This window comes from Vanessa atalanta, chromosome 11 (genome assembly GCF_905147765.1).
Source record: "Vanessa atalanta chromosome 11, ilVanAtal1.2, whole genome shotgun sequence".
NCBI classification, from domain to species: Eukaryota; Metazoa; Arthropoda; class Insecta; order Lepidoptera; family Nymphalidae; genus Vanessa; species Vanessa atalanta.
The window spans coordinates 3,906,591-3,921,903 of record NC_061881.1 but is presented as its reverse complement, the minus strand read 5'-3'; the positions used below and the strand labels follow the sequence as shown (position 1 = coordinate 3,921,903).

Here is a 15,313-nt window from a genome sequence, read left to right as displayed (position 1 = left end):
TTAAATATATCAACGGCGTTACACTTTCGAGATAAGAAAAAGATCTATAGCAGTTATACATCACGTTTTAGGGGTTTTGATATTTAATGTCGTATAATCAATTACCATATCTATTTCCTTGAACATTAGACTTAAGTTATAAATAAAATTCAATACCTACAAGACTCGTTCGACCAGATTTATTATAAAATTAATATTCAATTAGCTTTCCGCACATGATGCCGTGGCTGGGCGTGCGTATTATTAAGTTTAATTTATGGCATCATTTACGAACGATATTTTTAAATTATTACCGGTTTTTCGTCCATGGTAATTGTGGACACGGTCAATTTGAGAAGCGTCCGAAATATTTTCGATGGTTTTTTTTAATTAAACATTAAATTAGTATATACAATTTAAACTCGACATAGGATGTAGTTCCAAATCGATCGATAATATTTTAAACGAGTAGTTATTCAGATAGATAGTTTTCGATAATTCATGAACATAATATACAACGTTATTACTGTTTGCCTATGAGTTATGATATTTGTTTTTGACTTTTTAGTGAAATATCAAGATTATCTATGATTAAAATGAGACTAAACTTAATATTCAGCTAAGACTAACTTATGATATACAGGGACTTGTACGGAATCTTGCACTGGGAAGAATCATACACTATTACCAAAAGAAGAATGATAAGTTCAAATTATTACATACATTTGTAGTATATTTTGTCTATTGTGCATAATTTATATTTAACAAATGGATGCGCAAACAAGTGCACTCTATAGTACCTTCCTCTTATAGTCTGATGATATGGTATTCCAAAATCGCAGGAAAGAGAATAGACGAAGTTCTACAAGCTTTGAGACATAGGAGTTTATCTAACGTTCCAACTGTGAGCCGTAGCTAAGAATTATTTAGCAAAAAAAACATTAACTTCGAAATGAAATTTCATGCTCCCCACAAGTTAGCCACTGAGCCTAAAAGGTTATTAAATAGTATCAATATAATTTCTAAAATCCGTTATAAGTCTGAACATTACGCAATATTTTTATTTCCACTTGGGGCTTAGGAGACCACCCGAGAGAAGATTCTATATATAGATTAATAGAGAACTTTGAGATGAAATTGTTTTGTCTTCGCTATTACCGATTCGAAATAAATGAAGGTACATTCGTACGAAGCAGAAGTTCCCAAACATTTTTATTGCGTGGTAGTAGGAAGTAAAATTTTAAAAGAGGGCGTTTAGTATACAATTTAAAATTAAGTCGGTATGGCCACTTAGAAATAGACCATCGGAAAGCTCCAATAGGAATTTATCAACGGCGCCGTCTGCGCCCGCGCACAGATTTATTGCACGTTATGTAAATGTGTACAAGATATTAGCGTCCCTAATATTTCTACGTCGTGATTAGTTCACCACGAACTTGAGAAATTCGCTCTTAATGCTGAGTTTGTACATTCGGATCCCGATCAGATATCGCTTGATTCACATTTATGTAACCCACTTACCATTCGGCCGTTTGTATTATTATCCGTTTAAATAATATAAACGATTGTCAACGTTTATTTTCTTACAAGCTTTGAGTAAAGCGACTTCGCGAGTGTTCAAAGTAGTGATAAATGATATACAAAGAAAACCGGATTCAAATACGGGATTCTAACTAACCTTTAACAATACCTGGTATTAAATTACACCGTTGCTCTCGTACTTCGGAGTACCATGAAGGCGATTATAATATAGTATGCTATAATTGTCTCATAATATATACATACATAACAATAACTATTTTTCATATGCTATTTAAAAATATATTTTTAAAACTACAAACGGAGTGTTTGAGGAGACATTATTCAATATAATATAGTATATTAAGTGATTCCAGTCATTTTTGTCTAACGTTGATGTTAATAACTGAAGGCAACGAGCCAAATGATAAGTGGCGACGAGTAGGAAATTGAAATAACATGATTCGGTTCAGCGGATGATGACAAAATTTAGGGCAGTTATGTTTAAATAAATGTTGTAAGTATAACGTTGTTCTGCCAGTGGCTTGGTACCCGCGCATTTTTCTAGAGCGAAAAGTTACCTGTCAAAGTGACATTTTTTTTTTAATGTTATACATTTGTGTGTTCTCCGACGTATTAACTTTGCCATCGAAAATGTTATGATGATCATACCAAGACGTGATAACGGAAAAACCTAGTATAACGCATTTATCGCAACGGTAGTTTGACCATATTGGATCGGCCCGGAAAAAGTCGTGAACTTTTCCTTCGAGAAATTCTCAATAGTATCCCGAAGTTAGGAAATTGGCATTGCTACACTGCTATATAACTCGGAAATCCAATATATCCATTTCCCGCTCTATTGACTTGTGAATGTGAGTGCATACATAGTGCATCTATACTTGCACACACACTTGTTGCTTTAATATAACCAGATCAGTTGGTCCGTCCTTATTATTAAACGGCGAGGAAAATATTTGCTTACGACGACTTCTTAACTAATAGGTATTGCAGGTTCTTTCACCGTTGTGAGCTGAGTAACAATAAAATACATAACATACGTTACATACTGAACTGTTTACAAATGAATGAAATTACTAATATCATTGTGACTCAGTAACTGCTTTCATTTCAATTCATACGCTTTTTAAATAGAATCCCAGAAAACGTACATTCTGCAAATATATATTGCTAAATGAATTATATATAAATTAATAAAATTAAAAGGGGGTTCTCTATAATTATTATAATGAAAAAATAAAATTGTAAATTGACTTTCTAGCTTAATCGTAGCCATTTTTCTAGAATCAGAAATCCTTGCTCTCTTATTTATATTTCATGTACTAATAATAAATTTCCATCAAAAATAATAAGATCTGAGAACTTTAAATTTTTAAAATAGTACTGTAACTAGAAATTTCGTACAAAATTTTCTCGTATCCAATTTACTTTAAAGTATTACACCAACCGTGTTGCGGTACAGATAAAACAAAAAAGCGAAGTTAAGAATTGGACGAATAAAAGTCGAGGCACGATGCGGGTAGCGTTTTAAGTAGACCCGCGATAGGTAGGCGACAAGTTAAAATAATTACTCGCCGACTAACTCGCGATAGTGGCGGGTTTAAAACAGGACTTTATCGTAAATACCTTAAATATCATTTCATACCCACCTGAGCTATCTTTGCGATTATTCACGCCGGGATTAGTAGCCAGACGGTATAACCTTTACGGAATTAGTGAGGACTATGATTAATTATATTAAATAGCTCAAAGTCGGCGCACCTTTTTAGTTTCCCAATAAGCGTAATTGATAAAATAAACAAATACAATTATAAATCGTTCTATTTAAGCGTCCGAACTGATATTAGGCTAATTTTATATCTCTATCTCTTTTCAATAGTATTAATATATATGAGTAAACTAATATACCTAGTGTAAATGTATATACAAGGATATTTCAGCATTGTATTTGTTTTCAATTTAAGAATACCGGTTAACTTTTACATGATCATCGGATATCAATAGTTCTAGAATTTTAATTGATTCGAAATATGAAATTTCCGCATTATGAGAGCACAAACAGATGTACAATAGGTAAAATATTTTTTGGGTTTCTCTATCCACAATATTACGCGGTTTTTCGTTCTGTTTGAGTTCTATTATTTTTATATAGACTAGCATCGTATGAGAAAAATCGAATTTTGATTAATGTATCAGACACATGCTCCACTAAATTTTGAATAATTTGATGCATACAAGCGCATCGATGAGGGCGTCGAAACTGAGTGGGCGGACTTTATACCGTACTCACTGGGAACAACCTAACGCCATTCGGCATTGTTTCAGTCTAATGACACGATAAAAAAAACTTTGTTAACCTAGCGACCAGTATTCAATTGGCGATAAGATTTATATATATTAAATAGACTTTTTTTATATTTGGTAAAACTTCATGCAAGACCGTCTGGGTTTTTTAAGAGTCAACACATACTTTGAAGTACAATATAAATCCATAGCACCGAAATTTAAGTTCTTTATTTGAAATCTTACAAATACTTTTAAACTTACACTACACAAGGGCAGTTACATTTAAATACCGTTCAGAATATATCCTATAAGGCTAAGTATATTTTATAAAGCCTTATTTTTTGAAAGTTTAAATGAACTGTTCTGTCGACGTCAATGTATGAGCGAATATGACCTCTTAAAGCAGTTGGTATGTTTATATCCGTATAGTTTTTGTATAATTGAAAAGATTGTAGTTATAAACATATCCATTATTTCACCTAGACAATTGAATATACTTTATCGTGTTGAAACTTTTTACTCAACTTCCGGCACACTGATAAGGATTTTTTAAATTATCCGTTAGCTTATTCATATTTAGAAAAAAACTTGTTCTATTTTAAATGCTCTTTAAACAAACAAGTAAAAATCATTAATTTTATTTACATTGTATAATATCTAAACCTATTACATTATTTTAACATAACTTTTTGTACGAAAATCATTCCATTAACATATTCCAATATTTCTCTGCGGTATCTGTTTAGAATAAAGCGCACTGTTATGATCTTTGGGAAAAACACGAACAATGTTTTAAGTAAGTACGCGTACATATTTTCCTAACTTGCTTTTTTGTAAAGGAAGAGGAAAATCGAACGAAACGAATAATACTATTGGAGATTTTGAAAAGTAAATAAATAGTTGATATGACAAAATTAAGTAATGTTTTAGTAATTATTTTCTTAAAAAAAATCATTTTTTAATTATATTGCTAAGGCGAAAGGACTATCTGATTGCTCATCACTGCCCATAGCCATTGACGTATATAAAATAACTATTCCATCATCAAAGCGCTACTAACCTCGGCATCTGTGAAGTTATGTTTTTGCGCCTGCAGTTACACACTGGCTCACTCACCTTACAAGCTAGAACATAACAATACTAAGAACTGCTATTGAGCGGTAGAATAATTTCTTAGTGTGTGGTACTAACCCAAGACTTGCTTGCATTAAACTTTATCACCAAGTTAAACCTGCATATAAATCAACCAATATTATTTGAAGAAAATTAGGCTTTGCATATGGCTATTTCTATTATTATAACTCTAACATATACATAATTACTAATTTTCTAATCGAGCCTTTTTGCATTATATATAATGGTTATTGGCATATGATAGTACGGAACCAATGACAGACCTTAACTGGCAATAACTTTTATACATATATAAATGGAATCGTCGATATAACAAAAAATAACAAACGTAATTTTCCTGCCTAGGTTCAGCTCAAAATTCAGAACACTAGACTAGATCTAAATTTAAAAATTCACCCGCTATTCATGATTAATGTGTCTGTTTGAATTGAATATTGTGGGATGACCTGTTTGACGATGCACCGACTGCTTATAATGGGCAGATGTTATAAATAAGTTTGTTCTACGGTTGCATGGTAACAACGTTTTGTTCTTCAAAACGTTAGATACATCTCAGTTGTTCAGGTGCTTTATGGTTTTTTTTCGTATTTTATGTATTTATTCGTACCATCAAAAAGTATACATAGAATAATTTTATCGTATAATATATCGTAAGCCTAGAATAATTCGGACATAGAGTATAAATTATACAAAACTAGCGACCCGCCCCGGCTTCGCACGGGTGCAATGCTAATACTAAATATACTACGGATTGTCTTTATATAAAACTTTAACAGCTTTTTACAACATTCTAAGGTGCACAATACTGTAGTAGATTATTTTGATCGATCTCGTAGGGTTCAGCCAGCGTTTACAATGTAAGCGCAAAATGTATTTATTAACAACATAGACGACATTAGAAACATCTAAAATTATCAGTGAAATCGTAGTTTTATGTAATATTCTACCGCCAAGCAGCAATAATTAGTATTGTTGCTGTCTTGTGTTCCGGTTTGAAGGGTGTGTGTAGTTAAACCTGTATACATACAAGGGTGTGTGTAGTTAAACCTGTATACATACAGGCACAAGGAGGTAACATCTTAGCTCCAAAGATTGGTTGCGCATTTTCCCTTAAAACCAGCGTATTCTACTAACTTGTGGTATTTACAACATTTTTTATATCAGGAATGTATAAAGCATCACAAAATCTCATATTCAGCTAAAATAATCTAGTATACGTTTCCCTTCACTATGGCATCACAAATGATAATGACCGCACTAAAGAACAATAGGAATATTTAAATTTTAATTATTTTATTAGACGTGTGAATTAATTTCTGATAAATGATGTATATTTGTAAATTCGTTCAGAAATTGTATTGTTATCATTTATACTAATCATAAATTATGTAATGAATATGATGAAAAAATTTGGTATGAATCTCAAGGAAGGACATGGGCTACATATTTATATATATACCTAAAACTCGATAACTGACCCCTAAAACACGAGCGAAGCCGCGGACGATAACTAGTATATAATGATGAAATAATTATTGTTTATTATAATAATTGCATACTTTCTTAAACTCTATTTTAATTCTTAGTACATTTATTTTTTTACATTGAATATATAACGCCTAAGTCAAACAATCCCGTTACTGTACAAAGAAGCCGTTATGTATCTAAGTTATTATTTACAACTTTGGAGAAATATAATCGAATTGAACGTAGATATTATATTTATGTGATGTGTGTGAATAATGTTTATGTCGTCCTGATGATGATGTCTCCGATGTCGATGAGATTAACCAATTACGCAGGACATAGAAAGAGCGGCTGGAAAAAGTTTAGGAGCGGGACCGACGGCCTTACTGAATTTAATAGGCACGGGAATGTTCACACAACCAATTTCTAAACTCCGGGTTGTATTGTGAATTTTTCAATAGAAAAACTAATACCTTTTTATCGGCCTGTTTGAATCCAAGGCCTTGGAATCTGCGGCCATATATCTACTAGACCTACGAGGCATCATGTACTTAATGCATAATCATATAACTAGTTCAAACAAGGAAAACTGGATAGAACGTATACACAAACACCAATAGAACTAGATTTCAGTATACTATGTTCTTAATATCATACGAATATAATGAATAAAGGACATACTTATTTAGTACCGAGGGAGTTAAGTAGTACGAATAATAAATCACTGGAAGGAACTACTACATAACAAGTAACTGCAATAATCTCAGCGTAGAGGATTGGGACTGTCATAAAAATATGTAAAACCTTCTTGCTGCAATAAAGATATTATTTTTATTATCTACTATTACACGGGAGCCACTTCATCTGCAGCATTTATCGTTCTCGTGATCATAGAATTGACCAGAGCTATAAAAATAACATGTGACATTTTTATTACATATATTCTGTTTTCATCTAGATGTCATTAGTCATGTCCACTTTGATGTTTTATCGCTAAACATTTTTATGTTGGCATATCTAGAGGCCTCGTTAAGTATCTACGTTGATGGAAAGATATACGTTCGATGGGAAAAAAATATTCGAAATGGTTTCTTTAATCATTTTTCATGTTCAGATTTAGAGGTATGTTGTTGTAGGAGTTTATTATGATGTTTTTTTTTAAAACTGAAATCAGGCTTAGGCTTTTCACTTAACATCTAAGAGATACATTTAAAATATTGAAAGGAAAATTTATGAAAATCTTACAAATGCTTGAAATGTGACGTTTAATACAGTAAACTGAATGTTAATTGTACTCCTAATTAATTATTGAAAAAGTAATTAGTAATCAATATCACGGTAATTAATTGATCTGGCAAATATTATAAATAAATCTCCACGAAGTAGAAATGGGATAAACGACGAATTAAAAACAAAATGTGCTCATATATATAAAATACTTGGTATACTACGATAAAATAACTAAAAAAAAAATATATCGATAAATATAGACCGCATAATATATAATTGTAAATAAAAAAAAATATCAGGCATATTTGATGTTACAAGAAAAATTTAGCGGCATCCAAAAAAAAAACGTATTAAACCAAAATCGTCTCCAGACAGAAGCTATTTTAGTTTTCAAATTTCTCATCCATAGGTATTGCGATGTCATTCATTTAAAATTCGACCATGCAATATGTCTAGACTCAGAAAATCGAATATAAATTTTTTTTGACCTAGAATTACCTACGATAGGTAAAAGAGGATAAATTTTGATACTAAGTATTATACAGAATATAAAATGTATATAGACTTAAATTACAATATTATATATGTATATGTAAACCTATATAGTATATTTTATTCGCATTTAATTCGTATTTAATTTTGTATCAGTTGAGACAAAACATATTTTCTGTTCAAATTTCTAACCATCAGTGAAACTTAAGAAGGTAGAATGATTCATATTTTTAAAACTTCTAATGTTTTGAAAAAACGAACTAAATGTTTAAAGGATACTGTGATTATAATATGCCTTAATTATGAAAAATAATCCTGGCTAAAGTTGAGTACTTACTTTCCACTTAAAAAACAATATATAATTAAATGCCATTCACAAAATTCACATAAATACATTACATGTAAAGAAAAATTTAAGTACTTTCTAATTAAAATTTACAATTATTCTATGATTTTTTTTTAATATTCACTAATGATCTAAAAACATTTACTTTATTGTTACTAAAAATTTTTAATTTACTGGGAGAACATTTTTATTTAAAACATTTTATAGTTTGAATTAAGAAATCCTAATTGTTGCAATAGCCGTTCTTAATATTATTAGTTCATAATGTTATTACAGTAAAGGATTAATTAATCCACGTAATCAACAATGCATCGTCCATATCGTATTAATACTACTTGTATTAATAAAACCTACTACCTAAAAAAGCTATTTGACAGCGTGGCGTATCCACTGTTAGCGGAGTTTGAACGTTATCTAATGACATCGGGAACCTTGATGTATTGCAAAATAATGTAACAGGCCGTTCGCTTGTCACGATGACATATCGAGTATACCTGTTCTGAAATATTTTTCTCCATTTATAGTCATCTGCACTTCCTAATCATATCTAATTCAAATTAGATTTTTAATGTAAGCATTTCATCAGTATTATCATATTTTTGAATTCACATTGAAATTCATATGCCCTCGTATTGTGTCCATTCGTTTCGTCTCTGTACAAGGATTATGTTAAAATAATACTGCCAGTCAGTTGTTTGTGCATCAGACTGTCACTAACATTTCAATCACGAAGGGTTTTTGCTGCTACATCACTTGTTGTACTTCGGACGACATCGAATATTTATAGTTTTTAAACATCTTTATCGACGCGAGTTTGACATCTCGAACGGAATAAGGGAGAATATCGAACGCGTGTGCTGTATTTATTACCATCGCCTTTCTTTTATGTATTGATCGTTCCGATTCTATTAATAATTTCTGTTTCTGTATTTTATAACGTCCATTTTAACTTATAGCAAATTTCTTAAGTGACGGGAATTGTCAATAGATTTGATAAATAAACAAACGGTTAATAGTCGCTTATTTTGAAAGCGATTCATTAGCGACCGAGGCTGCTTAAAGAAATGTAACAAATGACACAGTTTAATTTGGAAGACAGAGTCAGACAGGCCGCGTATCGATCAAGAGTGGACTGGCGGCGGTCCAAGCCGACCAAGTGGTGGGCTGCACCGCCGACATACCGTGACAGGTGCGCCGCACGGCATGCAACCCATGACTCGGACGTCTGTTCACACCGCTGTCTATGTCTTTTCCCAATTTAACATTATCATTAGAAGTGAAAATTATATCTATTTAACCAATAACATCGTACTCTTACTATTATCGATCGCTTATTATTTCTTATGTAAAATGTAACTATATGCAATTTACAAACATAGAAACATATCGATAAAATAAAACCTTTACATAACAATAAATCAAAATATTATAATAAAACGAAGAACATTATATAAATTATTAACAGAAATCTCGCTTTGAATCGTGCGCATTGCCGCAAGCTGTACATCACAATCGAGCAAGCGTGGCAAGGCACGAAGTCGATCGAGCCAACTATTCATTGGCGCTCAGACGGACATTCAGCTCTAAATATTAGCGGTCCTTATTTTAAAGAACTATTGTGAATAATTTTATCTTATTGTAATAAAAGTATATGTATGATATGAAATATTAATAAAAACTCGTTTCCTTTTTCCAGGTACGGTAAATGCAAATGGTGAAACAAAACGTCAGAGGACTTCGTACACTCGGTATCAGACGCTGGAACTCGAGAAAGAATTCCACTTTAACAGATATCTGACGCGGAGAAGGCGGATCGAGATAGCGCACGCGCTGTGCCTCACCGAGCGCCAGATCAAAATCTGGTTCCAGAACCGGCGCATGAAGTGGAAGAAGGAACATAAGATGGCGTCGATGAATATCGTGCCTTACCATATGAATCCGTACGGTCATCCCTACCAATTCGATCTTCACCCGAGCCAATTCGCTCACTTGTCAGCATAGGATCAGTGGAATTTTTCGAATAGTGGATAACTGATTTATTAAAAGAAAATTAGTCGACCGTACATCGGACGGAGTTGTGTGTAACATCTTCATAAGGATATGAGATGTTACAGCAACTAGACTAGATCAGTTATTCGCTGTTCGAAAAATTATCAATTAAATATAGACTAATTTGTTGAAGTTGTTGTTGTGACATTCAGTGACGTTTTAAATAAAAGTGCTTCTGCTGTAAGACGCGCGAGAGAGAACCCAGGAGACAGTCGAGACCAAACAGGACAATCAACTACATTCAATCTTGAACTATCTGTATTTACATAACTGGTAAAAAAACATACATTTCTATACATTGAATAATATGTAGCTACGTTTATTGTTAAATTAAAATCAACAAAACTATGTCAAATTGTTGATTTAGAAAGAATTTTGCCTAGTCATAAGCTATAATTTGATCTGCATACTATTCCTAAAATTGTAAGATAAAAACGAATAATAAATATTAGTGTAAATTGTGATGGCTAGTTAGATTTAAGCTAAGGCATGTTTGTTAGATTCGAACTTTAAAAAATCATCTATAAAAATAATCAAGGAACATTTAATATACAAATTCTATGTTTATAAATAAGCCGTCACCCCAAAATAACAAATTCGGAAATGTACAGGGATAAGATAAAATTTGGCGAATACAAAAATGTAATATTGAATACGCATGATTTTTACTTAAAACATTTCATTACTCTAAATAGCGAGGAGTAAAGTTATTTTCTAGATTAGCGAGGGCTTGTAAAAACGCTGTGAACTTAAAAACAGGATATAAGCTCAGTTAATATCTGTGAATAGGAAGCTATTTGATCTTAAATTGTAAATATTGAAACTGTCACTAGTAGGTATCTGAAAAAGTTTAATATATTCATTATAGTGTCAACTTTTTCGATGAACTGTTTTATGTTCCTGTTCTTAGTTGTAAATAACAAATAATACAAATATGATAACAAAAACATGTTTAATAGCATTATTATTTAGATTAACTTTAAATAGAATTAAATGTCCACCAACGATACCAATTTAATAATTCATATGACTATTGCGTACTTTAAAATCTTTAATGTCGTATTTGTAAAATGTACTTAAATTGTAGTTAGTGTGTAAAGAGTTTTAATTTCTTCTTTAAAATATTCTAATGTTACTTTCATTATATTCTTATCCACTTCCATTCAACTTCGTACATATTTGCCTAGTTTTGTTACTTTTATATAAATGTCGTGGTCAGCTGTGATATTTTGTTAAATTTTATTGATAAGTGGAACAAAAATTTTTTGTTTCATATTTTACATCAGTCGTTTAGCGTTCTTGATTTTTTTTTTTATCTGGTTTCCTGATCTGTTTAATTTGTTGCTTTATTTCTTGTTTGTAAATAGTAGATATGTCACTTAGTGTAACCGAATTTATAAAAATTCAAATATCTCAAAGCAATCGTTGTTTCTCTCATAATCTTTTGTACACTGAAAATTGTATTGTGCAATAGGATGTGCCCTAATTTTCGACATTTCTCTATTATTTCCTATTTTTGTATAATATTATTTATTTACTTGCGTTATTTCTTTATAATTAATAAATATAAATATCTTTATCGTTCATTCCAATTAAAATGAGAGCTCTAGGGAAGTATGCTACATGATCATTTAAATTATTGTATTGTATGAATAAAGTGTATTAAATTTGAAAAATTGGTGAAGATGATAAAATAAATTATGAAGATAGATATGAGTTTCATTTTATTAACATTTCATATAGTAATACGTTAAAATTTATTATATTAAAACCTGTTATGTTATATGAAGTGAATATTATTATTAATTCGAAAGCAATTTGTTGGACTTGATGATTTGAATTTAGAATAACAGTTTTTGTATGTAGTGGAATATACGTAAATTATCATTATTTTGAATTAGAAAATGGTTAGTAATGTTCCTATTTTATACCGAAGCCAAGCGATATAAACTAGGATCAAACAACTACGAAGGTTTCTATTTTCAATTTTCTATAAATATCCTTTATGTTTTATGCAAGTCCAATATAGTAGACTAAGAAATTGTATTCCAAGATCGATATACCAAGTTAATTTGAAACATTTGCTGCAACCGCCAGCTCGACGCCTTCGTATTGAGTGATGATAAATTATACAAGCAATGACAACCTGCGAAGGGGTGCCAGCGTACCACGTGCCAACAAAGAGTCGAAAAATGTGAAGGTTGCCTGAGTTTGTAGGTCGCGGGCGCGTATCGGGGCCCGAACCGATAAATCATTCCGTCCGAATATTTTGCATCATACACAGTTACGCTGTATGATATAAAAATGGAAACTACCATGAAACGGTAAAGCTTAAAATTAAATCGGTTACCTGTTTAAAAAAAAACACATGCACACGTACTCACACATGCAAAGGTACACATTAAAAGTATATATTATTTCAAAATTAGAATTTAATTTACCAATATCATGCTGTCGTGATACATGTCTTTGATTTTTCTCCATAACACAGAAGACTTCACGCGATTTCCTTTACGGTCGCTTGAAATAAATAGCAACATCTCATTCTATTTTATTCTCTATATTATAAATTTCGTCTTCTTTTACGTCAGTTATTAACACCACTAATATATTGTATAGTAAAACCGAAAGGTAATCTGAAATAAAAGTCAGCTGTAGAGTTCACGTTTCCGGAACGTAAACGTTTTGGTATGTGAATGTTATTTGTAAGTTTCCTTGTTCTTAATTATGTAAATACATTATGATAAATTTACATAAATAGTTCATAGAAATTATTATAACGTACTAACACAATGAATTATTATCAAGTAAGTTTTGCAAATTAATATTTATATGTTACTGTACGATCTGAGATCTAAAAAGTTATGTCAAGAAACGATCTCGATGATATTTCGATACAACTTCGACAGAATCGAAACAGGATAATTGTGTTTGTGTGACAATTTGCTAGTAGATTTGACACCTAGCTCAAAACCTCCTCTGTTTGCCTACCAATTTTTTTTATAGTTCTTCTGACGCGCTTTAATGTAATAAAAAGTTTATATTTTTCGTTTTCATTTTTTCAATGATAATTTTCGAATTAAGACCACTGGGAGAACAATACTTCCTGTAATTACACAGACTGAACTACTACTTAAATTGAAACGCAGTAATACTTTACATTAATTACTACTTTGATGTATTGCCGATAGAACAAATGTTAAGTAAGAGTAGCCGAATTAAACGATCTTGCAAAAACACCGATACAAAAGTGGTTACTGTTTACACAATTTACATAAATTCAAATGCGCACACAATAATTTTAGCTCATAGTTATAATAACCGCGATCATACAAATATTTACCTATAAGATTTTCTTCATAATTAATCGATACTATAATTATTTATGAGGTGTAATAAATATATTTCGAATTCGCAAGTATGTGGCGTATCGAAAAAAAAAACAATTATCCATTTATATATCGAGTATTATATATTGAATCACTGATATTGAAACCGGACATGCGTCATAAGCTAAATGTAAGTATATTTTTTCAAAACGATTTCACATGAGACATTTCACAAGCAATGCACAATACTCCAACGTCATATGTACTGCGTTATGCTCTTTAAAATGTTATATGACTCAACATGATCCTGCTATGTGACTTGTAATAGAGACCGCGATTAGGTGATAGGTGTAGATATGCAATGTATTTATGTGGAATCAATGAAGTTTTCCTTATGCTTGAATTCAAGACTTGGTGGTAGGTGTGCCCGTCCGTTGGCGGCGCATTGTTGTTGTATGTTGTAAGGTATGGTCAATATTTTTTATGTGGGCGATGTGATCTCAAACCATCTTAATCGTTTACTCGTTCGCCTGCGCTTCTCAATAAAAATACTTCTTGGTTGTATTTCATCCACGTGACCGACCTTGCTCAAGAACTATTACACTGACAAATCTGTGAGGATACAGGTGATCAAAACGATCGGCTAAAAAATTCACCTTATGGTAAGTGGTCACTACCGCCCATAGACATAGGCGCTGTAATAAATATTCACCATTCTTAACTAGCAATGCGCCACCTACCTTTAGAATTAAGATGTCATGTCACTTGTGCGTGTAGTCTACCGGATCACTTAACTTAAAACCGGAACACAATAATATTATATTGTTCTTTAGCTTTTGCAAAGCCCAATGAACGAATGAATGAATAATATAAGTACGAATGAAGTTTTTCTATATAATATTTTTATTCGTAACAATACACAACAAAACAAACAATGTCAAAACGTCGAAGTTAGATGATATTTTAATTTCGATTGTGTGATTTCGGATGTTGTTAAAGAAAGTAGAAAATACGACCACAATATCAAAACGCATCGTGTTAAACTACTATTACAATATTCTGTGCCTAACCTCTATTAAAATTAGAAGAAACTCAAAATGTTTTTAGTATATAAGTATATCATAATATCATGGATGACTTTAAATATAAAAATGCCGAGCTATACGAAAACAGCAAAGAGATTTCGTTGCAAAACACATTTTGAACATCTATTTGGAAATTAAGCATCATATTGTTTTTTGATTATAAGCGAAGATGGTCCTCAGGAGCGGTACTCGACAACAACAACATCCTCGACCGCACCGCACCGCAACCGCCTCGACAATCTGTTAGGCGAAATGTATTTTTATATCTTTAGTATAATTGCATAAGCTTAAGTTATAATTGCACATATAGGACCTCCCCAACTCTACCCGTGGGTGTCGTAAGAGGCGACTAAGGGTATTCAAGGCCCACTGCATAT

At 31.7% G+C, this 15,313-nt stretch overlaps 1 protein-coding gene across 1 annotated transcript in view; it reads left to right on the top strand.

The window, feature by feature from the left end:
• The window catches only part of LOC125067360 (homeotic protein Sex combs reduced-like), a 34,821-nt gene extending 23,388 nt beyond the window's left edge, over window positions 1-11,433 (top strand). Inside the window, exon 3 of the mRNA XM_047675913.1 lies at window positions 10,170-11,433. Coding sequence (XP_047531869.1) covers window positions 10,170-10,474 — 305 coding nt within the window. The 3' untranslated portion in view covers window positions 10,475-11,433. The remainder of the gene's footprint in view (window positions 1-10,169) is intronic.
• Window positions 11,434-15,313: the final 3,880 nt, after the last annotated feature.